General features: G+C 42.8%; 2 protein-coding genes across 2 annotated transcripts in view; one reads left to right on the top strand and one right to left on the bottom strand.

The window, feature by feature from the left end:
- The window catches only part of kcnh8 (potassium voltage-gated channel subfamily H member 8), a 48,325-nt gene extending 39,809 nt beyond the window's left edge, over positions 1-8,516 (top strand). Inside the window, exons 12-16 of the mRNA XM_022747129.1 lie at positions 613-651; positions 1,760-2,034; positions 3,040-3,155; positions 3,433-3,512; positions 7,944-8,516. Coding sequence (XP_022602850.1) covers positions 613-651; positions 1,760-2,034; positions 3,040-3,155; positions 3,433-3,512; positions 7,944-8,516 — 1,083 coding nt within the window. The remainder of the gene's footprint in view (positions 1-612; positions 652-1,759; positions 2,035-3,039; positions 3,156-3,432; positions 3,513-7,943) is intronic.
- Positions 8,517-20,151: 11,635 nt separating this feature from the next.
- galnt15 (polypeptide N-acetylgalactosaminyltransferase 15) lies at positions 20,152-24,802 on the bottom strand. The gene is made up of 10 exons (XM_022747397.1): positions 24,053-24,802; positions 23,767-23,933; positions 23,415-23,619; positions 22,372-22,539; positions 22,002-22,119; positions 21,399-21,593; positions 21,169-21,300; positions 20,965-21,066; positions 20,736-20,882; positions 20,152-20,632 (listed from the first exon to the last, which is right to left on the bottom strand). The coding sequence occupies exons 1-10, from the start codon at positions 24,580-24,582 to the stop codon at positions 20,441-20,443; spliced, it is 1,956 nt and encodes a 651-aa protein (XP_022603118.1). The 5' UTR covers positions 24,583-24,802; the 3' UTR covers positions 20,152-20,440.
- Positions 24,803-25,649: the final 847 nt, after the last annotated feature.

Here is a 25,649-nt window from a genome sequence, read left to right on the forward strand (position 1 = left end):
AGAGAGAGCGAGAGAGAGAGAGAGATGGAGTGAGAGAAAGAGGGCAAAAATAGCTGTGGCACTTGGAGGAGCTGTACTGCTGTAATTACAGTCAGGTGTTTCTGTCTCTCCTGCCCAAACACCACTGGCCCACTTACACACACACACTCACCCACACACACACACACACACACACACACACACACACACACACACACACACACACACACACACACACACACACACACACACTCACACTACCTGCTGCAGGGCTTTTAGGTGAAGCTAATGTGCAGCCCAAACCACAGGACTGAGTAGAGCTTGAAAGAAGACAGAGCGAAGGAGGCAGCTCAGGGTGTGTTTGTGGCTGATGATGAGATTGCTGTTCGGACATTACTGTACTGTATACGAGCACAGCACAAGAGCGTCAGTATATTATTTTCCATCACTGCATCACCGCAAGCCATACAGTCATGTGTTATTTTCTTGCGCTCACTTTAGAAAATAATTTACTGCTGAGCCTTTTTGAAATTGCTCCTCTGTAAATTAAAACAGAGAAAATAAAGGGCCACATCTTTATTGTTCTTTCCTGCAGCTCATTTACTGTGTATTTCCTCTCTGGCTCTCTTCCAGGTTAAGGCCAGACTGTCCACAGCAGCTCTAGATGCTCAGGTAGCAAACCACAAGCACTCACACACACACACACACACACACACACACACACACACACACACACACACACACACTGATGAGAGATGATTTACAATCTAAAGGCAATAGGCCCCAATTTGAGACAGGTCCCATTTCCTGAAAAGACTCAAAGCCCCATCCACACAACATTTAAATCAGCCCGCAATAGAAAATGATGAAACTCAAATTAACGTTCAACTGGAGATCAATTTTTCTAATCCATGAAAAGTATGCAGGGCGAGACACAGCAGTAGACCTCCATCACTGATAATGGACTCAATCACTCTTTTTAGACTTAATGATTCTGATGAAGAGATTTTTTTTTTCTTTGGTGGAGAGGTCGAGGGAGGAGAAAGATCAATTCTGCACTGAAAGTGTTAGCAGTCATTAAATCACAAGTAACCCTGAATGGAAGGTGATGAAACGCTCTACATGGTGTCAAGCTGCTCCTTTTCTCATTGAGAATCTGCACAACTAACACAAATCTAAAAAATCTGTAGTCAGATATTTTACAGCAGAATCAATTCAGGTGCCTGAGCCATTAACCTCATGCTGCCGTTGTTTTCCTCCGAGAGTTGGGTCATAGGCCGCTGCTGATCAATAGGTTACTGTTGACCTTATTTCTGGTGTTACCTCATTTTACAGTTGATCAGCGTCATAGCAATTCAGCGTAGACAAGAGGACACAGGCCTCTGTGTTTATAAGAATAGATGTCAGAGTTCACTAATGTTACATTTATTATTCTGCAGGTCGCATGTGCAGCCTGAACTGTTGATCTGGGGCTTTTCAACACTATCAATCCAGCTGAGTGTGGCGCCCCTTGCACTTACAAGCCATTATACATATATATATGTATTAATAGCCCCTCTGTTTATCCCAGGGTCATGGTATTACCTGTACAAATACAGGTTCAGCATGAAAAAGGGAGGATATCAAAATTTGCTGTGACACAGAATAGAGGGAAGTGTTCGTTGTGATGACATCGGCTCTCTGCCTTTTTCACAGTTATGCAATCTACAAAAGTTCTCGTAGTATCCTCACTCCACGTGAACTCTGTTGTTGCTTTCAACAATTCCTTTCACATTTCCAGTCAGGGGTGAGAAGGAACGGGAGAGTGGTTCAGGGTTATCCGTCCATCATCGAGGCTCGGGAGGAACACGAAGACAATGAAGAAGAGGAGGACGAGGCAATGTCCGTGTCGTTGTCGTCGGAGAGGAACCGAGCGGTGAACCTCAGGGACGCAGGTGGGAAGCCTCTACTGAGCCGACCCAGCCAGAAGACCACGGGACAGAGCTCCAGGAGGTCTCGGAAAAAGATCCAGGAAATTACTCTCACCACTTTAGACCCGTCCAACCTCAGCCCCAGGTGAGTTTGATCATCATTGATTAGTCTGTCTGCCTGTGTGGGCCTGTATCTCTGTGAATCTGTGTGTTATGTCTATTTTTGTCATTCTTTGTCTCCAAACTAGAGCTGAGTTAAAAGTGAGAGGTAGTATTTGTATGACCTTTCATGGTTTACTTTATTAAACCAACTTCTTTATCCTCTGTAATGTGACCTACTGGGCAGGGTATAGTTACGATGGGGCATTTAAATCACTCAAGGATAGACTTCTGGCCACCACCCGCACATTCCTGATCCACATTGTTTCATCAGGAGAGGGAGGATGATTGAGAGATGAATAAATTGGACCATGCTCTTAAAAATGTAAAGTTTTGCCAATATCAAAGTACTCATTTCTGGCCCATGATATTGACTGATCACCCCAGTTTGGATCCAAGATGACTAGTGAGAGAAAAGATAGATATAAAAAAAAAATTGATCTATTTGTCAAATAATAATATAAACTGAACAACTGGGCACAGCATTAGAGCTTGAATGTAGCTTTAAATCAGCTGTATACAACCAGGAGACTCTTAGCTTAGCATAAAGACTGGAAACGGGCTAACAGCTAACCTAGCTATTGTACAGAAAAAGTGTAAAAACAAAAACAAGGTGTGGTAAAAGTCCTAATTTATTATGATATTATTAATTTATTATAATTTATACACTTTACACATGTGTTAATTATGGAGCCAAGCATGCCACGTCCCCCTGTTTCCAGTCTTTATGCTAAGCTAAGATACCAGTGTCCTGGCTCTAGCTTCATAGTTGGAGTACATAAGACACAAGAGTGGTAGCTTTTCACAAAATGTCAAACTACACCATGAAAACACATTTTTTTCAATGAACAGCATAATGTTACAATGAAAAAACAATGATACAAGATATAGACATACCAAAATATTAATATTATTAATATTAAAAATGTATATATTTCATTGTATTTAGAATATCCAACAATGATTACTTAATCTTTTCTCCCCCCTGCAGAATCGTTGACGGTACTGAAGACAGTGAGGGGACAGAGGGTTCCCTGGCTTTCTCCTTCTCCACCACCCGAGCTTGTCCTGTCAATGAACCAACCAGTGCCTCGGCATCTGCCACAGGTCCTCCCATCCTACAGCGCACATCAGTTTACCTCTCAAATATCACCTAATACCCATTTACAATCCCTCCAACTTCCCAAATCCTGGGTAGTGAGAAACGTTCACATTCAAAACCCTGCAGAACCGTTGTATAATGAGGAGGATTAATGTGAATTGGCAATCTCTGCCAATGCCTAGAGTAGTTATCAGCTGCCTCGATGCAATAGCTTCTGGGTGCAAATTTGTACTGCCTGTTCGGCGCGTTAGGTGATTTGTAACTTGCTAATTTGTGTCACAGATATACTGCAGATCAGCACAGCAGAATTAGCAGCGAAAGCAGAAGAGACCAGGGGACAACTGCGACATCTTGACCAGCAGGTAGGACTATTTGTGTATTTGGTTATGTTTGTGTGTGGTGAGAGAGAGAGACAGACAGGTGGGCACATGTAAGCACAAGCCATATGGCCATGTCAGCATGTCAGGCACAAGACAGGTGATTGGATTGAGAGAAGTAGTAAAAAATAAATAAAAGCTGAGGAAGTCCCGGTGTTGCTTTTGTATTAGGTTCTCATAGATCTTCTGTGCATTGTCAGTGGCATTCTCAAGTATCATATTCGGATGTTTTATAGACTTTGGAGGTCCGTTACCAGCTTGAAATAATCTGTTCGTACACACACATACACGTACAGTCTCTCGTGCTGTATCCCATGGTTTTGACTGGCGGGCTGCTAAATTGACATTAGACTTTTGGCAGGTGAGGAGGAGTGTTTGCTTCCTCCTGCTGAGCCCCAGTCTGTAGGATGATCAGAAAAAGAAACATGAAATAAAAGGGGGAGAAAAGAGTGAAAGGAGAAAAGGCAGAGGACAAAAAAAGACAATAAAGGGAGGGATAAAAGAGAGGAGTGTGAAAGACAGCGGCACAGCACCTACACAGTTATGCACATGGGCTCTTTTGTCCTTTCTCCGTCTCTGTGGGTTACCAGTGTTTGACAGGAAGTCTCTCAGCATGGTCTTGTAGGTTGTTAATCCTCACTTGCATCTATCCACACCGGTCACCATAGGAGATGAAAAGGGGAGGGGGTTGTTTAAACCCTATCTGCTCTCCACAAACACATACACAAACACAAATGACATGTTAGGGCATTGTATGTTATTTAGCACATGCAGGGTAGTGCCAAAATGTGTGTGTTTGCAGAAAAGTATTAATTGTTAAAGGAAAAAGAAAGAATTCATTTCAATTGAATTCAATAAATCCCAGACTTTCCTGTAATTTCTAATAGTTAGTTTCATATGTAGTGTGATGTAGAATAAGCCAATGATCCACTGCTGTTTCCCAAATTTGCTGTTGCAACTCGACTGAAGGTAATCTATTTTTTCAATCCAATAATTAACAACAATAGCACAATTTTTAAATCAAAATCAAAGCGCAAGGGCCTCTTGAGACAAACCACTGTGTACCGCAGTAAACCAAGGGGTGCAGTTTTCACTTTCTGTCAGTCTCACCTCTGAATAGCAAAACATGAATTTCAATTTTAAACCAAAAAAAAAACAACAAGGTTAATTTCTGTCAGAACCTCACAGGCAACATTTTAATGGATTACAAATTGTGTGAATGCAGCAGTGAGCCAGCTCTGCCTCGATCTGTGACCTCTTACCTTTGTCCTTTGACTTTAAGCTATATCTGTGCATCTGAAGGGTTTATTCTAGTGGGACCTGGTGACCTTTAGACCTGTAGTGTGTCATGGAAATCATAATGTACATCCACACACGAAGGTTCAAGCATTGCCTGAATGCTCTGAGTAATTGCACTTATAATTACGATAAGAGGCTAGAAACACACTACAACATGATACACACATACAACACAGACACACTTGAGAATGAGACGTGCACGCACACATACAATTACAGCAGTGGTGACCTACTTTAGTAAATGAACAGTGAGCAACAAAACCAAATAGGAAAAGCTGAGAATAAAAATTATTTTATGAACTGTACGTGTACTTTAAAGCAAGAATAACTGGGCCACTTTGAGGCAATGGAACAACCTGTTAACATAATATTGACATGCGTTACAAAGTTGTTGTGGCAAATGTGTTAGCAAGTTGCCTATTTACGCATCCAGCAGATTTAGAGCAACATTAACATACATTTGGAGCCGTGTCGTGTTTCTGGCCACTATTTACTCTCTTTTAGCTCTGTTTTGGTCTCCACCAACCCCTGAGTGAAATATGAGGCTGTTTAGCAGCTAAATGCTCCACTATGTTCACAAGCTAGCCACTAACCTGGTCAGTCTGCTGTCTGGTGCTGGGCAGGTAGAGTACTGTAAATTTATCTGACCTTTTGTTGCCTTTTGTTTGTTTGGAAACAAGGTTGATGAGAGCGGTGAGACTGAAAACATTAAAGCTGCAGGACATAAAACCAAAACAATGAGCTGATCGACACTAAAACATTCTGCAGATCTGAGGGAAACCACACTACGACCTTTCCACATTACATGTGGTCATTTGATCCATTGTTAATATTAAAATATGGATTAGTGCAACTTTAAGGCAAAAAATTATACTTAATTAAATAAACTATGCAGCTAAAGTATCTATATAAAAAAAGTAAATAATCCTTCAAGCTAAACTGAAGTGAATAAGCATTGTGTATATGTGTCGCAGCAAACCTAAGAGTGAGCAAAGGAAGGCATAGCACATTTACTTATATTATCATCAACCAGGCAGGCTTGTGGGAAATCACGTGATATCTAATATAGCCAATTACTAACTCATTCTATCAGTATAATAGTGCTGTAGTATACTCAGACTAAGATGATTACCATGAGTATAGCAGTTATACAAATAAAGTTAGCACAAGAATAAGCATTAGTAAAATTTTTAGTTTGGCATGTACCTGTAGCTGCAATGGGTTCTGGTCGTCCGTTGCTGCTGTTTTGTCTGATGGTTGTCTCTGAGGTGGGAGTACTGGAATCATGTTGACAGCGTGTCAGATTGGACTGTCCTGTCGCTCTCAGCTTTTCTATTTTTATCAGAGCCTTTATCAGCCACTCCAGAAATGGGAGAGATGGGAGAATTGTGAAAGAGGAGACAGAATATTTTGTTCTCCAAAAACTATTGACAGGCACTCAGTATGGCAGATCAAAGTTATGAAAAATACAATTAAATGTGCAGTCTACATACTATGTATACACTATATATATATATATATATATATAGTGTATACGCTGTACAATGTGTGTCCATGTAACTGAGAGAGCGAGAAGGAGCACCCAAGCTGATTTGATCTGTCGTGATCACAACATATTTATACGCACTGCCTGATCACCTCTTGACGAATCCACACAGTGACTGGAGCAGCTCCCACCTAGAGTTGTGTGTCCTGCTGAGGGCAGATGTGCATCCAGTAGCAGTGATGTGTGTGATGAATGGTCATGAGCGCTTTGACTGGCAGAAGCAGATGGCATGTTGGCAGGGCTTCATGGTTGTGCCCACTGTGGACATGCCACGTGCAGAGAGCAACTAATCACCAGCTCCGCCTCCCTCATCAGTGCAATGACCAATTATAGCAGCACGACATTACATGCAAAACAGCAGGCAGGGGACAGAAATGTTTTGACCCAAAATGACTGACCTGAAAATACCAAATTCATAACGATGTACTGTATATCCTTGGGCTTTTTGTTCCTGTTTAATTAGCAGCCTAAGTTTGTCTTTATTACATAACCAGAAAAGTCAGCTACATGGCACTGACTCCACTTTGAAAGTTGTAAGTGTTGAGGCCATGGATTTAAATGCAAGAGGTGGTGACAGAGTCAAATGCCTCAAGCAACAAGAGGCAAATTGGATCTTCAGTCTCAAAGCCACAAGTCACCCAGGCCTGAATGAGGAACTTGACTTCTTCCCTTTCATATAGTGGGTAATAGCTGGAAAGTGTGGCTCATCAATTACCACAGTGCCGACAGGTTGGTCAGAGATTTAGGTGCATTATGCTAGTAGCGGTTAATGTATCCTCAAGCCGCTAGCCTCTTGTAAGCTCACTTCTTTTTAACACCAACATTTTCTTTCATTTACAATCTTATAGTCTTCAGACCCAGCCGATGTATGAGACTTGACACTCCATCTGGAATCACAAAAGGCTTTATGTAACAACCCCAAGACCTGTAAACACACTTTGAGGGTGTAAAATCGGTGGAGTTGCCCTTTAAGAGATCCCCTCCTAACATCCCTCCATCAAAAATCCACAGTCCTTGTTCCAAGGAGAAAAAAAACAAATTCTAAAGTTTATCTGGAGTTAATAAGTTTCAGCAGTCTGTATTAGACAACACAGCCTGCTGAATCCGTGTAAATGCTGAGGCCTCGTATTAATTTGAGATTAACTATCTTTGCACAGAAACAGAAGTTTGTTCCCATCTCTTCCACCACAAGCATGCTGGGAAAGGATCTTTTAATGTCCACTGTGAACAGGAGGAATGATCAGAGCAAGCATGTTCGTGTGACTATTGAACCTATCCTTTCGTGCTGAGACACATTATGAGCTGATGTCTCAATGTGTTATACCACGTTTTCTGCCTCTGGTGAATGTACCTTAACACAGGTGTGTGGAATTAGATGCGGTTAATTGTGTGTCAAGGAGGGCAAGTATGCCAATGTATTTCTGTGACGTACTAGCCCAGATTTATTAGAGGCTTTTTATTTTGACTTGAGTCCCCGAATTTAGATTTTTATGCCACACCCACCCATGGATGAGGCCTGAGGTATTTTTTTACCCTTTAAAATTAAATGTAGCCTGTGTTTATGTCCGCAGGTAAGCTCCCTGGGGAGGGAAGTGGCTGACCTCGGACGAGTCATGAGGAGAATGGCTCAACTCATGGAGACCCTCATGTCATCAGTGCCAACACCTTCAGTAGAGTGCCCGACACACTACTCGCCGACACACCACCACACATTCCTGCCCCATCCTAACCCTCCTCAGTCGTACCCTTCACCAGCTCAGACTGCCTCCATCTGGACAGACACGCCCATGTCATTACCCTCCTCTCCTCTCACAATCCCCCAGCAACATGGTGTAATATGCCACATGGACTCTCTCACACATAGACCCCGGGATCTCCAGCTGGGGTACCCTCCTATCCCCAGCTCCACTCCACCTTCGACCCCCAGCTCGTCAGCCCTTCAATTACAGCCTCACATGCCTTCCTCGCCTCTCAGCTCACCGGAGATTTCCCACTACAAAGACGGGGCTTGTAGCTCCATCAGGTCAAGGGTACACAGTCCACCTCCGCAGGCCGGGGGAGATGAGGGCCCTCATCAGAGCTCCGGGTGTTCTCCTCAAACTGGATTAGGGGGGGCTTACCACAACCCAACCAAGAATTTGTAGCAGCCCTCCGTCTGAACTCTGCAGGACTTTTTCCAGGACATTTTTTGGGATATGTTCCTGAACTGATCAACTGGGGGCCCCCCTCCCCATATCTCTGCAGGACTTTTGCAGGGACGCAACTCAGATTTCTTTTGTTTTAAAGGCACGTATTTAAAAATCCAGTTGCATGAAAACAAGTACAGGAGGTTTAGGTGTGTTAGCTTTACCTTTATAGAAACGTAGTGTTGTCAGACAGGATGTAGAGGTTTGGGTCAGTTGTGGAGCTGTATGGTGGCAGCTCTCTGGGTGCAGCTCACCTCCGGCTCGCAACCCACCCACCTTGAGGCTCCTTCAGAGAGCAACAACAGGTATGCCATAATGGAGGAGAAGATGGATATGGTGGAGGAGGTGGAGAGAGTTGTTTCTGTCCTCTATTTTCTCGCTCCTGGCTAGAGATGGTTTAAGGTCGACTGGGTTGGTCAGAGGAAGAGAAAGCATCCTGAATGGTGGTGTTGGGCTTTGGAGACAAGGAGGGGAGGGGGCAGTTAACATCATTGCCCCAACCCCCCCCCATCTCTGCCATTTCTTCTCCTTTTAACCCTTCTTTCTTGCTCACTCAACCCATGCCTGATGCTCTGGATTGCCTGGACCAGTGCGTGGCTGGTTGGGGCTGGTTGTGCTAGAGCACAGGATGGTGCAAGGAGAGAGATGGGACGTATTGTGCTCTTTACCTCTGGCCCTCAGGGAAGAGGGCGGTTGGAGGGTGGTAGAAGTTGGTTATGGAAGTGGTGGTGGTGGTGGGGGGGGGTCGATGTTGCGCTTCAGGCAGAACAGCCCCTGCTGTCGTCTGTCACACTGAGCACAGGGACTCTTTCTCCCTCTCCGTTTCTCTTTTCCACTGTTTCTCTCCATTCACCTACCACACTCGCTCTTTCCCTCCTTTCTTCTCCCTCCTTCTTTCTCTTTCTCTCTGCATGCCTTTCCGAGCCTTTTGAGTAGTGCCTGTAGACACACATTAACATGCTGCATGTCACCATGTGGAAATCCAGCTTGCCATTTATCTATCTATTTAAAGGAAACATGGTTCATTCTTTTAATAGCTGAACCTGGCATTTACTGATGCATATTTATCGGATGTGGGCTCAGTTTTAAACACTGGGTAATTTTAGGAGCAAGGTAGTCACCCCTGTTGTGAAGTGGCCCGGAGCACTCCACCGATACTAAATTGGCTCATGATCGACATCGAGGGCCGTTTCCCTGATCGTCACCCAGGGTTACCAACTCTCAAGATCCATTTTCTCAGCTGTTCAGAGCGAAGGCAATATTCCCACATAAAAGCACAATAAGGAGATAAAGACGCTTTTATATTTCTATGAATGTATCAATACTAAAGATGTATTTTTTTACCTCAAAGAATGCAAGAGTGTGGGATGGCAGCAAATTATGCTACTGTATCTGAGATTATGGCAGTGCTGTTTGCTGGTACCAGCCAATGCAATCCTTTCCAAACCAGGAAAAAGGTCATAACTCTCGGCCCGACAGATCTACTATTCTCTTTTGAATTCATGTAGGTTTGACTCTGCTTCTCTGCAAATGGAATGTACTGTAATCAAACTTGTTTTTTCCCTTAACATTTTGATATTTATTAGATACGAAAACAGACCTGTTATGCTAATAAACGACAAATATGACTGTTATGTCCTGACTTTTTGTTGTTGTTCAGTGCATTCATTCATTCAACATTCATTAAAGCTGGAAAGACGTGGCCCCAACACACATCGCTATCATCATAATGAATAATTATAATAATATGACAGAAAAGAACAAGCAGACATCTTTCAGCATCTAAGGCTGGTGCAGGTGTCAAAAATATCCAAAATATAGCTTGTTGTTTGGTTCATACAATTCAAAATAAAAGCTGACGCAGGAAATGTTGTACCACTGGCATGCGTATTGGCTAGCACTGTTGTCAAGACAACACGAACTTATATTCATGGCACTGATGTGAAACTGGCATGTCGAGCGACTGTGTATTCATGTTCACAGAAACACACGAAGTTGATAACGCCAGATCTCTGTCATGCAAGACTGTTGTTTGTCCACACTCTGTTTATAATAGTAGTGTGTATTTGTTTTGTGTACGTGTGTGTGTGTGTATGTGTGTATGTGTGTGTGTCTGTCTTTTGTTAGCTGCTGCTACGGTTCATCTGAGGTGAAAGCGCAGCAATCGTCATGTCCCACTGGTGACGTAGCCCGGGGATGAAAACTGAGTAAGTATGCGTGCTGGGGATCACATTGACACACCTGTCACAGGTCCAGCTGCTCTCACCTGCGGAGGTACTGCTCTACTGTGTTTGTGTATGTGTGTGTGTGTTTGTGTGTGTGTTAGGAAGTGTGAGGGGATATACTTGGGTTCAGCAGGGACGCAGGTGAGATAGTGGCAGGGTTACTCTTATTTATGATGGAGATAACAGTGCAACCATGTCAAGGTGTGTATGTTTTTGAATGCGTGTGTGTGTGTAAATGCTTTTAGATGGGGCAGTGATGTGGTCATAAATGAATATATGTGTGGTCAAAATATTCCCCCACTCAGACTGTTTGTTGTGTGTTTTACTGAGAGGGTGCTTGCAGGTGGGTGGGGGTGTGTTTGAAAATGATTATTTGTGTATTTAGCAGCGCCTTCAGCACATCTGTGGAAATGCTGTTATTTAGCCCCGGGTCTTGAAGGCCCATCCATATTTAATGGTGTACAGACAATCCTATCCTGGCTGTTTATGCATCATTTTATCCACCTGCTAGCAAACTCATCTTTTATTCACTGCTTTCCCACTTTATCTGTCATTAGCAAACTGAGTCCCATCTGCCTTTCTCCTTTGCACCCATGCTTTTTTTTCTTTCCCACCACTTATGATTTTCGATTAGTTGAGTCTGACTCAGGGGAAAGGAGAGAAAAGGGGGAAAGCTCTATAGAAATGCTAAAAGGAGAAAGCTGATTGTTCAAAGAGGTGGGATGTGGGCTGGTTTGATATCCGGGCATTCATTTTTTTTACCTAACATACACTTAACTCTGTGTTTCATATTCATTCTCCTGCTGTGGGTCTGTGTATGTGTCTAATCCACACGATTCACATTGTTTGATGATGGCCCTGACCCAAATACAGCAACTATTCATCCCTGTCCACTCTTTTCATCTGAACACACACAAAAAATGCAGTATGAACACACAGGCGCGCGCGCGCACGCACACACACACACATTCACTCTTCCATTCAAATGAGCACTTTATCCCTGTGAAAAGAGCCTCTTCACTTGTCCCTCGCCCCAGATTTCAGCACTAAAAAACACCATCGCTGTGCAGGAGGTGAGAACTTCTCTCAGGTAATAAAAACATGTCCATTTCTCTCCTTTCATCTCTGCCGACATAATGGAGATATGTTGAAATCTGCCAGCTGTTGGTGTGGTCTTTCAATTCAGCCCTGTCTGAGCTGTGATTGGCTGGTTCCCCAGGAACAGAGGCTGAGCTGTGTGCTGAGCCAAAGAGACATTATGTTTGTGTTTGGATGTGTTTGTGTGGTCTGATGTGTGTTTGCTAGTGGCTCTGGTTATGTGTACATCCATGTATACCAAGTGTCTGTGCCTTTATGCATATATAAGAGCGTACATCCACATGTAAAATGTGGAAAAAGCTCTCCACACAAGGGCTTTACATTTATCTGTTCCACTCTGGGGGAGACAGTGGCTGCTTTTGCACATCCAAACAGTTATATTTGCATTGGTATAAAGCAGGAAGGGAGGGGGGGATGAAGCTTGCAGGACATCTTGTGTGTTTGATAAATGAGTCTGAGCTGCTCCCCTGGGTGCTATGGAACAAGTGGTGGTGGAGGGATGGGCGGCAGAACAATGTGAATGTCAGAAGTGGAGATTAATGGTGGCTTCTTCTCTTAGAGGTGTAGGTCTGGGTATGCTCATCAAGCGGAGATACTGTAGCGGCTGCTAAATTACCTCTTTTGTTGCTCAACTGTCAGAGAGTAGTCTGGCATTTTTAAGCAGCAGATAGGAGGATCATCAGCATGTAAAGCTTTTGGTAAATAGTTGTCTTCCATTGTGTTGATGTAAAGGGTCCCTGTTGAAAAGTCTGAACAGACACTTATAGAAGAAGACAGGAGGCATTCCTCTGCCTATGAACACCGGGCAGCATTTTACCCTTTAAAACACTGTTAGGCAGCTGTACATAATGTACCATTCCATTCTGCTGTGTGATGGTGTGTTTTTCTAGGATAACTAGGCAAAAATAAAGCTTTTATTTTCAGCCATATACCCGACTATTGCATAACCGGAGATGCCAGCTGAAACATCAAACTACCTGGTAAGATAGGAAATAGGGCTCTGTCTGCTCTGTCTCAGCTTGTGTTTCTTGTCTGTGAGCCACATTTAGTTTTCTGGACATTTGTTTGTCACCAACTGAGATGTAAATTGAACTTACAAGTAGAAGCCTTAAATTACCATTTCACTTTATGGCTGGTTTATGAACACATTTTAGACAGAACCACATATTTATGAATGGAATAAAATGGAATAAGTTCCATATTTTTATACTCAATATAACACATGAATATTCAGAATGGTGTACATACTTAACCTTATTTAACCTCTTACCCAGAAGCTTGGCCAATATTGGCCCATTTGTTGATGGATTATTAACACTCTCAAAAACCTTATATCTGTGTAACCATTTATTGAACTGTTTGCTTTGGGTTTTCACATCCACTTTATCTCAAGAGTTACTTAAAGGAGCCATTTGTAAGTTTTACTTTTGCTACATAGCCAAAGTTAGCATTACCAGCTGTTTACTTACCAGTCTTGACAAGAGCTTCAGGCATTGTTGCATTTAAAATACAAGAAGTCATAATACACCCTCTGAGAAGTGCTAATTCTTAAGGGCAGACTGGACGCTACAGTGACTCCGTATCGGAAAGTGGCAAGACAGCCCGACCAGATCCTAACTAGCTGGTTAGCATGCTAACTTCAGTACAAGAAAAGAAGTAAGTAGTTTTAACAAAACTTACAGATAGCTCCATTAAGATGTAATTATTTTGATTCTCTCAGGTACACTAATGGCTAGGTATATTTTTCTGGTCTGTGTTATTTCTGTTTGTCACCTACATGTTATCCATATTTGTGTTTTTGACTTTTCACACTCACACTGAGGAAGAGAAGCCAGACAGAGGGCTATTTGGTAGATGAAGTAGTCCAAAGGTGAATCGTTCTACTTTTTGTCCTCTTTGCCGGACTACTTTATGTAACATTTCTTTGTGTGTTGCATATAAGGGAAATCTCCAAATGTTAAATTTAATCTGTGCCCATTGTCCATGTTTGTTCACTTTGTCAGTCAGCAATGTGATGGTAATATGGGGTCACTAAATTGGATCGATAAAAGCCCCTGAAAAGAAAGACCAGACTGTTCATAAATGTATAAATAATTTAATTTATTCAGTAATCAAGGTGTTTTTTATTTATGTAAATCATTCGAGTTTTCATCACCTATGTTTTTAAATATAAGGGAAAATTTATAGCTCAGTTATGTTTTCAGTATCTGTGGTTTTAACCATTTAAGTTCGGTGATTAAGTTTGTCTGACCTCAGTTATAACCCTCTATGCATGCACAAAAAGATAGACTAACATTGATCCTGCTTTTGTGCACCAATACAAAAGGAGGATAGGTGTATGGCTGCTTATATTTTCTCAAGACAGCAATTACTAATGTGTTTTAAACTATGTAATGAGTTACAGAAATAAAGGTGTTGTTGAAACATTGACTCAGAATTTAAGGAGTGCCCGTATAAAGCGCATAAAGCGTTTTTGACACCAGGAACTTTCTAAATGAGACGTTCAAAAGCCGTTTTTGTCTCTGACCTTAATTGCTGCTCCAAGCCAAGTTTTTGTCACATTTTAATGCCCTTAATCTTTGCTCAGTGTCAGTGTCTGCTCCTGAGGCCTACCCACATAGATCTAATTGCACAACAAGCACATTACAAATCACTGGAAACAACAGTGTCTGTGTGAGGAAGACCCAAGGCTCTTTGAAGCATGCACAGTAAGTACAGGCACCGCTGTCCTGGGTAAAATAGCGCCATGGATCTTCATAAAGAGGCCACAGCTTCCTGCACCACAGCAGCTGACATCCATCTGAGTCACCCCGGTTTTTTGGAAGATGTGTGTGTTTATGTGTGTATTGGAGGGAGGGGTGGCAGGAAAGAAGTGAAAAACAGTAATACAGTGGCTCACACTCACCTCAGCATGGAGAAGAGATGGAAGATGCAAGTGATGGGAGACAGCAGGGAGGCGAGGGGAAGGAAAAAGGTCACATACAGCAACAGAGGGGGAGGACAGGTTCAGAACAGGAAGTGTAAAGAGTAAAGGAGAAGAAAAGTCTCAAGGAGAATTTGAGACAGACAGAAGGAGTTAGTCACAGTGAAATGGGGAGGTGAGAGAATACTTGGAAAACACCTGCTACATGTATTTAAAGTGAATAGAAATTGAATAATATTGTTTCCCAAAATGAGTTGAAAATTCAAACAAACAAGCTACTTAGATATATGGATTTAAAAATAATTTAAAAAACTGGTGTGGGTTACGTCCCAAACTCCTTCACAATTGGAAAAAGACAGTTGTAGTTGGAATATAACACGTTGGTGAGATGTATTTGCAGGCCTCCATAGGTGCAAACAATGAAAACTGTTTCCAAAAAAAGAAAAAAAAATGCAGAATAACTAAAAAACTAAGGACTCTATATGTAAGAATTCAAATATTACAAATAATGCAAAAATATCATATACCATCAGTGAATTCAATATGTTACCTTCGCTGTAACCAAACCAAGGTCATGGTATAGTAAGGCATGAAAAAGTCATAGAATAGTAAGCCATTAAAACATCATAGTAGGCTTTACTAAGACATAGAAATATCATAGTACAGTAAGGCATAAAAATGTCAAAAAGCATCATAGTATAGTTAAGACATTAAGATGTGAGATGTGAGGGAATTTTCTGTGTCCACCACCCTAGGTCACAGTGCCACAGCTACTGCATTAAATCTTACAGCCCCAGCTGTGGTTTTCTGTGGATATTGCTGGTGCTACAATTGATAACAGAATACCTTGCATGGTCAGTAACAAAAGGCTTGGTGTCCTGAGATCAGCATCTGGGCGTGTGTGAATCATGATTCCTTGTTTATGGTTAATGAACCAATAGAATGTTCACACATCCCTCTTCTTCATCTTCTTTTAGGTATTTGATCGAATGTGGGGCGTAAGCTATCTATAGTAATCTTTGGACCTGCATAAAGACTACCCACTGGGGTTCTTTCTTCAGGATTGAGGTGACATCATGCACAGAAGTCTGTATTGATGATTCCTCCTTTCTCCTTGATCAAGTTTCAATAAAAATCTTCAGCATAAGACATCCTGGGCTCCAACGCACTTTTTTCACTGACATACCTCAACCACCGATTATAAGAATTCTCCCTAACGATGCATATCATAGTATAGTAAGGCATAAAATGACATAGTATAATAAAGCATGAAAACGCCACAAAACATCAAGGTATAGTAAGGCATAAAAACGTCACAGTATATTAAGTAATAAAAACTAAGTATAGTATGGCATGAAATGTAATAAAAATGTCATAGTATAGTAAGGCTCAATAACATCAAAAAACGACATAGTATAGTAAGGTAAATAAAGGCGTAGTATAGTGAGGTACTAGAGTGAGCAGTTAACAATTAACCTAATATTCATGTCTTTGAACTCCACACTGGAAGGCATCAGGTACGGGATTCAAACCTAGGACCTTCTTACTAAGAGACAGCAGTTCTGACCATTGTACCAGCAAGCCAGCACATAAATACTGCATCACATAGTAAGGCATAAAAACTCATAGTACAGTAAGGAAAAAACGTCAAAAAACGTCATAGTATAGTAAGGCATAGAATTTCATAGTATAGTATGGTAAATAAAGGCATAGTATAGTAGGGTATTAGAGTCACCAGTTAACAATTGAATTTATGTGCATGTCATTGAACTCCAAACAGGAAGGAGCCAGGTCATAGGAGCCATAGTAAGGCATAAAAAAGTCATAGTGTAGTAAGTAGTAAGCCAAAAACGTAAAAAAAAAACTTCATAGTATAGAAAGGCATAAAAACGATTAAAAAACGTCATAATATAGTAAGCCATAAAATGTCATAAAAATTTCATAGTATAGTATGGAATAAAAGTAATAATAAAATCCACGGCCCTTTGCTGCATGTCATCCCCTCCCTCTCGCAAACTTTCCTGTCACTCTCTCTCTCTGTCCCTATCTGAATAAAGGCAAACAACTGCCCGAAAAAATAACTTTAAAAAAACAAAAAAAACGTCATAGTATATTAGGGCTCAAAAAAAGTCATAGTAAAGTTAGGCATAAAATGTCATAAAAACATCACAGTATAGTAAGGCATAAAATGTCATGGTATTGTAAGGTAAATAAAGGCATAGCATGGTGAGGTATTAGAGTGAGCAGTTAACAATTAACCTAATGTGCATGTCATTGAACTCCACACAGCAAGGCGCCAGGCCCAGAATTCAAACCTAGGATCTTTTCACTGAGGGGCGACAGTTCTTGAAATTATACTCATACTTTGTAATATCAACCATTTCATGTTTACTCCTGCTAGCTAGCTGACTGCTAGTCTATAGAAGACAGAAGCCAGAGTTAGCTTGCTAGTTAACGCTAGCTAACATGGTTAAATAACATGTAGTATCCTCCTTGGCAAGGAGGATACTAGAGAGATTTTCTGGCATTTTTCCACAGGTGATTCTTTTCAAATGCTCCACAGGTGATCTGATGGATTCAAGTTGGGGGATATACTTGGCCAGGTCATAGGTTTTACTTTGTTCTTCTTTACAAACTCTTGTGTGATTTTTGCAATGTGTTTTGGATCATTGTCATGTTGGAAACTTCTTCTCCTGCCAAGCTTCTTGCATTCACAGTGCCATCTATAAATGTCATTTCTAATACATCTCACTCTTGCAGCCACATATCTCTCACACACCCTTCTCCATGTTTTATGGTCAGCACTGTGCAGTCACTATGATGGTCCTGGCCAGGTCCACACCAAACATGCTGGGCCCCTTCTGATCCAAACAAAATTATTTTGGTTTCAACTGCCCAAACAATGTGCAGCCAATATTCATCAGGCCTCTGTTCATGCTCATTGGCAAAGTTTATAAAGGTTGACTTCAGAGTCAGATCAGTCACTGAAACACCAATTCTCACAGAAATTCCGTGTGCTAAGTCAGAAGCACTTACACACCTGTTTTCAATGCAGAGCTTCTGTTATTGTTTTCCTCTTATACCTCCAAACCATTGCTGCAACTGTGTTTCAGCATATGTTCAGTAACCTACTGATGCTCTTGTACCCTTTCCCATCTTTATATAATCTGGTCTCTTAGTTGTTCAGGCGGTTCCTGACCATGTGGAGTCATGTTGCATTGACACAACCCAGGCCAAAATTGAAGAAGCTGTGGTTTGTTTGTGCAATTAGCCTCAATTGAAAATCACAGGTGAAATCAAATTTGCTGCAGTGGTCACAGCTGCACTCACACTTGTTGCATTGAGGTTGTACTCAGTATTTTTGATGTAGTCTGTCTAGCCTGTGTGTTTCTAATTATGCATAAGATAAAATACAGCACACTCCAACTTAAAAATAATATAATTATTGTACGATTACACTGCATTGAATCACTGAACATTTTAGTGATAAAACACAGGGGTGTACTCAGTTGTTTGTATATTTGTGACTTGGGATGGGGGAGTGCTGTATAAAAAGTATTAAAGTAAACCCTATTTAACCATGTTTTACAGCTCTATAAAAATCCAACCAGGAAGAAATAAAGCATTTTGGAAGTGGACTTCTGAAACATGCCATCAGTTCAAAATCATATTTATCATGTATAATCAGTTCTTGTAAATTGATGAAAGTCATTTAAGCTGTTAAAAAGGGCCCGGGGTCACTTGCAAACCCAACATTAGGGTTAAACTCTCAGGCCTGCCACTGGCTTTATCTTTTTCTTTCTTATACATTATACTTACAGTATGTCCTGTAAGCTTTAAGTGTCTTGGCAAACATGTTGTTTTTCACAGCGAAATCAGCCATGCGAGGAGTCTGTGACCTCTTGCCGTCCTCTGAAGACCCACAGCAGAGAGATGTTGCTCTTCCTTTACAGCAGCTCAGCAGCCGATAGTTACATAACTGGGAGCACACATGCTAATCAACAACATGTTGTTTGTCCAAGTCTTTGACCTATGCCTCGAAGCTGCAGACATACCATATGACTGTTTTTTATTGAAAAGGTGCTGTGTACTTGACTGGACTAAGTGCAGCACGGGTTAAAGAAGAGTATAGGCAGTTATTAGCACTCAGTGCCTGGAGGCAAGGAGAGAGTTACTGAGGACGAGCTCAGGGTCTTCACTGAAACAGGTGACACTGTTTTGTGGAAGTTGATCACAGGTTTCCCTCTTATAGACAACATCCACTCCTAACACATCAGCACTGTGTAGCATAATTATGTGAGCTCTAACCATAGAAAGTTTACATGAGAACATCTTAATGGATATTCTCATAAGTAACTCATAATGGGAGGGTGTTCGTGTATCACACTAACAAGTGATAAGTCAGGGCTGTAGATTATGAAAGCAGAAGGCTCCCTCTGCTGTTGACAGTGGATATGGTAAGAAAATATTTTTTTCATTTGGTCAGAGACACATGGTAAAAGAGTGCAACGATAGCTCCCAAATTCAATGAGAAAGATTCCAACATTTATCAGTGCTTAATTGATCCTGTAATGATCCTAATGATCCTACACCCCAAAGGTGTTTATTTATTTATTTATTTATTTATACATTTGCCTGATTTGACCTCTTCTCAAGACTGTGTGGGTGTGTACAGTGTGCTTGATTTCCACTCATCTGGTAAGTCTCTCCAAAAGCTCTGTGCAGATCGTGGCCCTCACTTTTACCATTTAAATGTATACACATCCTCCTCTATAATAACTGTCCTCTGGATTTAATTGTCATATCAACTAGTGTAACTGTTGGACTCTAGGATATAGGCAACTCTTTTTCACTGTTAATCTAACTAGGTTTTACCTGATCCCTGTCAACAATTGAGGAACCATCCAGAAAATTGGCAACACTTTTTCTGAGTGTGTAACAGGTTCTTAATTACCCTGTTTGTTTTATGGAATTAAACTTTAACCACCAGTGCAACCTTACTCTCTCTATGTCTCGAAGAATAACAAACTCTTTTCAATCGACTAAAGTCTACCGTAGGCAAGGTGAGGGAAATTTGGGGGAACTTCTCACAACAGGACTTTATTGACTGATTTTTTTTTTCCAGTACTGTTTTCCTTACAGCCTCATCTTAGATTTGTAGGACAGTGGCCATGATGCCCAATGTGACAGATCAGCCATGACCCAGTACTCAATTCATACAGTCGCAGCAATTTTCAATGTGATTCTGTTGACTAAATAATCAAAACATTTACACATGAATTAATGAAAGCATTTAATGAAGTAAAAGATAATTGATAATTTAAGACAGTTTTCTCTACATGGTTTTCACAATGAATATGATTAAATATACAACACAATAATAGATATTAAAACTTGGTATCACTAAAAGATCATCTGTTTTTTTATTACTTAACACAATAAATGCTATTTGCAATCCTTAAAACAGGAACAAAGAAGCCGAGTGGCAAAGTGGAGCAAAAAAATTATATTTTGTATATTTTTCTACACCATTTCACTAAAGGCATTCTGTATGCCACTATGCATAGTAAATATATGATAATATGTGCCCATGATTCACATCTTGCGAACACACCAGTGTCTATGTGCTTTGTGTATCAGGCACCTTTAGGCGCCACCAGTTGCTCAAAGTGCCACTGTTGTCTGGGGTGATGGGTGCAAGCGCGTAGGAAGAGACCTCCTGTGTTGGTGTGGGTGTCGACCTCTCTTGTGCTGCTCTGCGTGTGCCCTCCTTCCATTACAGCCTCCAGACATAACTGAGAGTGCTGGTGAACGAGTTGACCGCTTAGCTGAAACAGAAAACAGATGCTGCGTTAGGCAAACGACCTGCACAACCATATCAGTCTCTTCAGATGTAGTATAAAACAAAACAGGTTCTGCCCTCTGCCTTGCCTTTATGAACTTCCACTGGAGTCCGCTGCTGGTGGTTGGTCCGTGGGTGGGGCAGGGAGAGAGAACCACCCTCTCTCCCTTGGCGTCCAAACACAAATGCCCCATCGCACCCCATCGCACTTCACCCTCAAGGTTTAGATCACAGTGCTGCGACGGAAAACGAGATCATCTGTGTCGCTGTGTGTCTCCTTTCTACTTTCACTACTGAACAATCTGTAGTCATGGTTACCTGGCTGCCCGTCCCACTGCACGGTGCTATGTTCATGGGCCCACCTTGTGGTCCCTGCCCTCGAGGGTAGTCTGCACAGCTGCCAGCGCCCACATTATACAGCTTCAAACAGGCACGAATATGACACATCAGTCTGTCATGCCACCATTGAGTAGTATACAGTGTGTGTGTGTGTGTGTGTGTGTGTGTGTGTGTGTGTGTTACCTCGCCTGACAGTGCAGGTCTGTCCTGGGGGATGTAGAGCTGCGGATAAACTGCGGTCAGGTACCAGTGGAAGTTCCTGCAGCCCAGACTCCTCTTCAGCCGCAGACGCTCTGTGATGTTAGGACTCTCAGACTGCACAGAGACATTTTATGTGATTAAATTTCCTTCACACTCCCCAACCAATCTTTTGAACAGACCCCCAGACCCCACCACCACAAACAGACACACACCTGCCTGATGAAATGAGCCAGAGTGTCTCTCCTGTAGAAAATCTTCCTGTACGCATCCATCCAGGTGTCTGCAATGCGGATCTTGTTTCTCTGAAGCAGCTCCTGGTCTGGGAAGACGTACGGCAGGTGGTGATGGTCGAGGTGGGCTACGCGAGAGCAGGGAACTACCTCCATGGAGCCCCCGCATGACCAGACCTAGGATAACATTAATGCTTAAAACAGGTTTACAACCCTGTAGCTTTTATTTTTGTGTGACCTTTACTGTAAAACACTTAGTGACAGAGGTTTGGAAGAAAAAACTTCACCAAGGCTTTTTATTCTCCCTAAGTATTTTTGCTCTCACAGTTGTGCATGTGTCGACTGGCCAAGACATTCCCAGACCTTCAACCTGAGATTTCCATTTGCAAAAGGCATCATGTCCCAGCACAACATTCCTGAAGCCCTGACAGAAGGCAGCTGAATCACTCAGGGGTAACCATCACTAAGATACCGTATGTGACTTAAGATGAAAAACAAAGACAGTCTGTCATCTCTCTGCTCTGCGAGAGCGTGTGAACTGGAGGATTTAGCTGGAAAATTGATAATAAATCACTTTTCCTTTACCCTGATTGAAAGCTCGATTTGTTCCGCCCCCCACAACAGCATCCCAGGGTCGTAGGCTCCAACACTTTGGAAGAAATGTCTGTCGATGGCCACGACTCCGCCTCCTAATGCTGGAGTCCTGCCACAGTCAGAATCAGCATCATAAATATGTGAACTTCAGAGTGCTACAGCTCTAGTTTACTGTTCACGGACAAAAGAATCACAGCACAGCCAACTCACACACATTTTCTACATTTCCCATAAACATAAAAGGACAAAAATAGATTTAATTTCCACTTCTTCTTGGGGTTTTTCTCATCATTACTTCAAATGTGCTGTTTTAGGTATATACCCATGTCATAAAAGTTCAGCCAAGATGATATTGTCTCACCGTAAAGGTTGCACAGCTGAGTCTGGGTCCTTGTCTTGCAGTGGAAGGTTTAACTCCCAGTGGAAGTCAAGTCTCCAGTCAAACACTCCTCTAACTGGCCACTGGGTGGCATTGTACTGAAAGGTCTGCCAGTCGATCACATCCATGATGGGGGATACCACTTTGGTCCTGCAGAGCGACACCACATCAAACAGCCATTTCTATATCCAAATGAGTCTTTTTATTGACATTAATCAGGTAGAGTGACTCAGTGAATAGTAAGTGTGGCACTGTCGGTCAAACATTTGGAAGAATAAGGACATTTAAAATTCTTTGCCTTGACTACATTCTCACTTATTATTCAAATTCAGTGTGCAGTGAGATAGGTACCAAGAAAGGGAAAAATATTTCCTCATGAGTCATCAGTGTGTTTGTGTGTGTGTGTGTGTGTGTGTGTGTGTGTGTGTGTGTGGTTCTTTCATTTCAAATGCCTATGTTTGATCATGTTTCAGGCTGTGTCACAGAAGCCAAGTTGAGAACCATGAACTGTCCTTTATTGGGGTCTGTTCTGGTCCACATATGCTATTTGAAATATTTCTACCAAGAGGCCATGTGTGATGTGATGCTCAGAGGAAATGAAATGAAAAGATTCAAGGGGAGGAAGAAAGAGAGCAAGAAATGGGAGAAGGGTCAAACATGTGGCTGAGAGAGTTGAGTGGTTGCAGATTCCAGGCTGGAGAGTTCAGTCTAATTACCTAGTCTAATTAGAACCGCGCTGCAGGCAGCCCGAGACACAAGACTAGAGCCAAATCATGGGAGCTGAGGGTTGGATACACACACAGCGCATGTATAGCCCTGCTTTACTAATGAGTAAGGACAAGTTATAAGTCTGAGCCCCCCATCTTCTCACTTCTCACAAGCGGTTCTGTCAAACAGCAGAGAGTAATGGAGAAACAATAGTCTGAGCTTGGACACAACTGCTGGTTGCATTGTCTCTGGCCAAATGTTTATCCAGATATTAATTATTCTTCGTTATTCTTAGAGATAATTGGGATGAGTAGTACCTGTCCTGGGCCACTCTCTCCAGCAGTGGTTCCAGCCAGCCTTTCTGGCATTCACAGTGGGAGTCCATGAACACCAGCACCTCCCCTGCAGCCCTGGCAGCACCCAGAGTACGGCACCCTCCCACCCCCAGGCGCTTGGTGCTGCGAATCAAACGCACCCGATCCAGATGTGACACATACTCACTCAGCACAGTCTTCAGGTGACCTGAGAAGTGCACAGTGTCAAAGACAAGAACATGTGGTCAGCATAGGTGGGATGGATGGATGGATGGATGGATGGATGGATGGATGGATGGATGGATGGATGGATGGATGGATGGATGGATGGATGTGGATAGGTGGAGAAACGTACCGTGCTGGCTCAGGTCGTCCACCAGCAGAACCTCCTGCAGATGCTGTTTGGCTGCAGTATCCAGGACGCTGTGCACGGTGCGCAGGAGCGTGGACCAGGCTTCGTCATGAAAACAGATAACAACACTTGCAGACGGAAGTGACTCACTGTACTGTTCCCCCAAGCACCTGTCAGGTTGGAGACAAAGACACACTGTCAAAAGAACAACTTCACCAACTTTGAAACTGCCAAAATGTGGTCAGTTTCTTTCCAGTCGTGCGTTTTGGCCACTGTACCGTGCACTCACCCAGGGTGGCGCGTCTCAGGCAGCCTGCGATGCTGTGAAATCCTCTCGCTGACCACCTCGTTAAACCCGTACTTCAGCACTGCAGCCAGCTCCGCTTCCCTCTCCGAACCTTCCAGGTGTAGCTGCACTGCTTTGCCCATTTCACCGTGCGTTGGAGGCGCCGGAGCAGTGATGTCCTTATTTGCTCCGGGCAGAAGCACCTTGTAACTCCCCTTCTTCTGCGGCGGGCTCTTGGTGCCCTGCGTGGATGGCACGAATAAAAGCTGGTCTTCTTGCAAAGATTTTAGGGGGGCGAGATCGACACCGAGCTCTAAGGCAGGGTCTCGGGAGTCCACGATGACCTCCAGGTCCATTGGACTGGAGAACCGCTGCAGGGGGCGGCGGGGAGGTCCTGGATTCTGATGACTTTGACTTTTGTCGCGGTTGAAGAGATCCGACAGCGCCAGTGTAACAAGAGCGAACCCCAGGAGCAGCAGCCAGAGGCAGAGCATCCTCCTCCGGGCAGCTGTAGCTCTGCCCCACAGCCTCATACCGGAGAGTGCACAAGGAGAGGGGGGGTACAGCGCTCAGAAGTTACTCCAGTGCTGTCTTGGCTTCCACATTTTTGAGCATTGCCTCAACTTTGAAGTCGATTGCATTTCACCAAAGTGATGAGAGTCGACAAGGATTATATCCAATAAACAGAAAGATAAATAAAGCGCACATATTCATCAGTCCTCTGAGGAGCAGAGCTGTATCCATGGAGCACCAGACCTGGGACAGGAGTGACAAGACAAGGCAGGTTCAAGACAAACCCCCAACTTCAACAAATGGTGGAGGTGCGCAGACTTTGCCTCTCATCCAGCTCATCCCGCGGTCCTAAAGCCTGCGCAAATTTAAGCTCCCCAATAACCACTGTGACATGCACCTGATACATCCACCTGCTCCTGCATCTGTTCAAGGAACTCCTTCTCAAAACAATCTTACCAGCTCAGATGGTAACAGGGATTAAAACACCTCTTCAGACAAACCCTGATGTGAAAGAAATGAAATTCCAGCTCCCTTAGGGTCACACAAATGATCAATCAGAATAAACAGTCTTTATTATTTTGTTATGGTGTTTTCAGCGTTGCATTGATATAATAAGTCCATGTAGGGATCTGTATGTAGACTCGGTATGGTTTCATTATCCCTGCAATGATTTGTACAGAATCCTAAAAATCCCAAAAAGTTAGTACAAGTGCTTTTAATGGAGCAATGGATCTCTGAGTATTTTCTCTCAGCAACATCAGTAGGTTATAAATAAGCCCACATTGCAGTGGAATGAGACCAGTGGAATGAATGTTTTTTTATTTTTCCTCCAGTTTGTGTGTGAGAGACTGCTCGGTGCAGGCGTCTCCCCGGTGCGTCACACATCAAAGATGCTCTCTCCGGCCAGCTGGCGGCGGGCCTCGTGGTCCCATGACCGTCTGTCGGTGCCGGGAAGCGGGGCGGTCGCAGCCTCGATCTCCCCGGTTCTCCGAGGAGATCTTGGCAGCCGAGGCTGCTGTTTTCAACTGAATAGAGACAAAGACCTCCGTTCGCCCCAGTCTGAGCTTTTTTTTTCTTTTCTTTTCTT

Source organism: Seriola dumerili, unplaced genomic scaffold (genome assembly GCF_002260705.1).
Source record: "Seriola dumerili isolate Sdu_G_001 unplaced genomic scaffold, Sdu_1.0 BDQW01000110.1, whole genome shotgun sequence".
In the NCBI taxonomy this organism is placed as follows: domain Eukaryota; kingdom Metazoa; phylum Chordata; class Actinopteri; order Carangiformes; family Carangidae; genus Seriola; species Seriola dumerili.

Excerpts from the sequence above, each read along its gene's own strand:
- galnt15 (XM_022747397.1), bottom strand. The coding sequence starts at position 24,582 with ATGAGGCTGTGGGGCAGAGCTACAGCTGCCCGGAGGAGGATGCTCTGC. Across the intron at positions 23,934-24,052 it reads CCTGAGACGCGCCACCCTGG|GTGCTTGGGGGAACAGTACA; the intron begins GTGAGTGCACGG and ends CCAACCTGACAG. Across the intron at positions 21,301-21,398 it reads TGGCTCATTTCATCAGGCAG|TCTGAGAGTCCTAACATCAC; the intron begins GTGTGTGTCTGT and ends GTCTCTGTGCAG.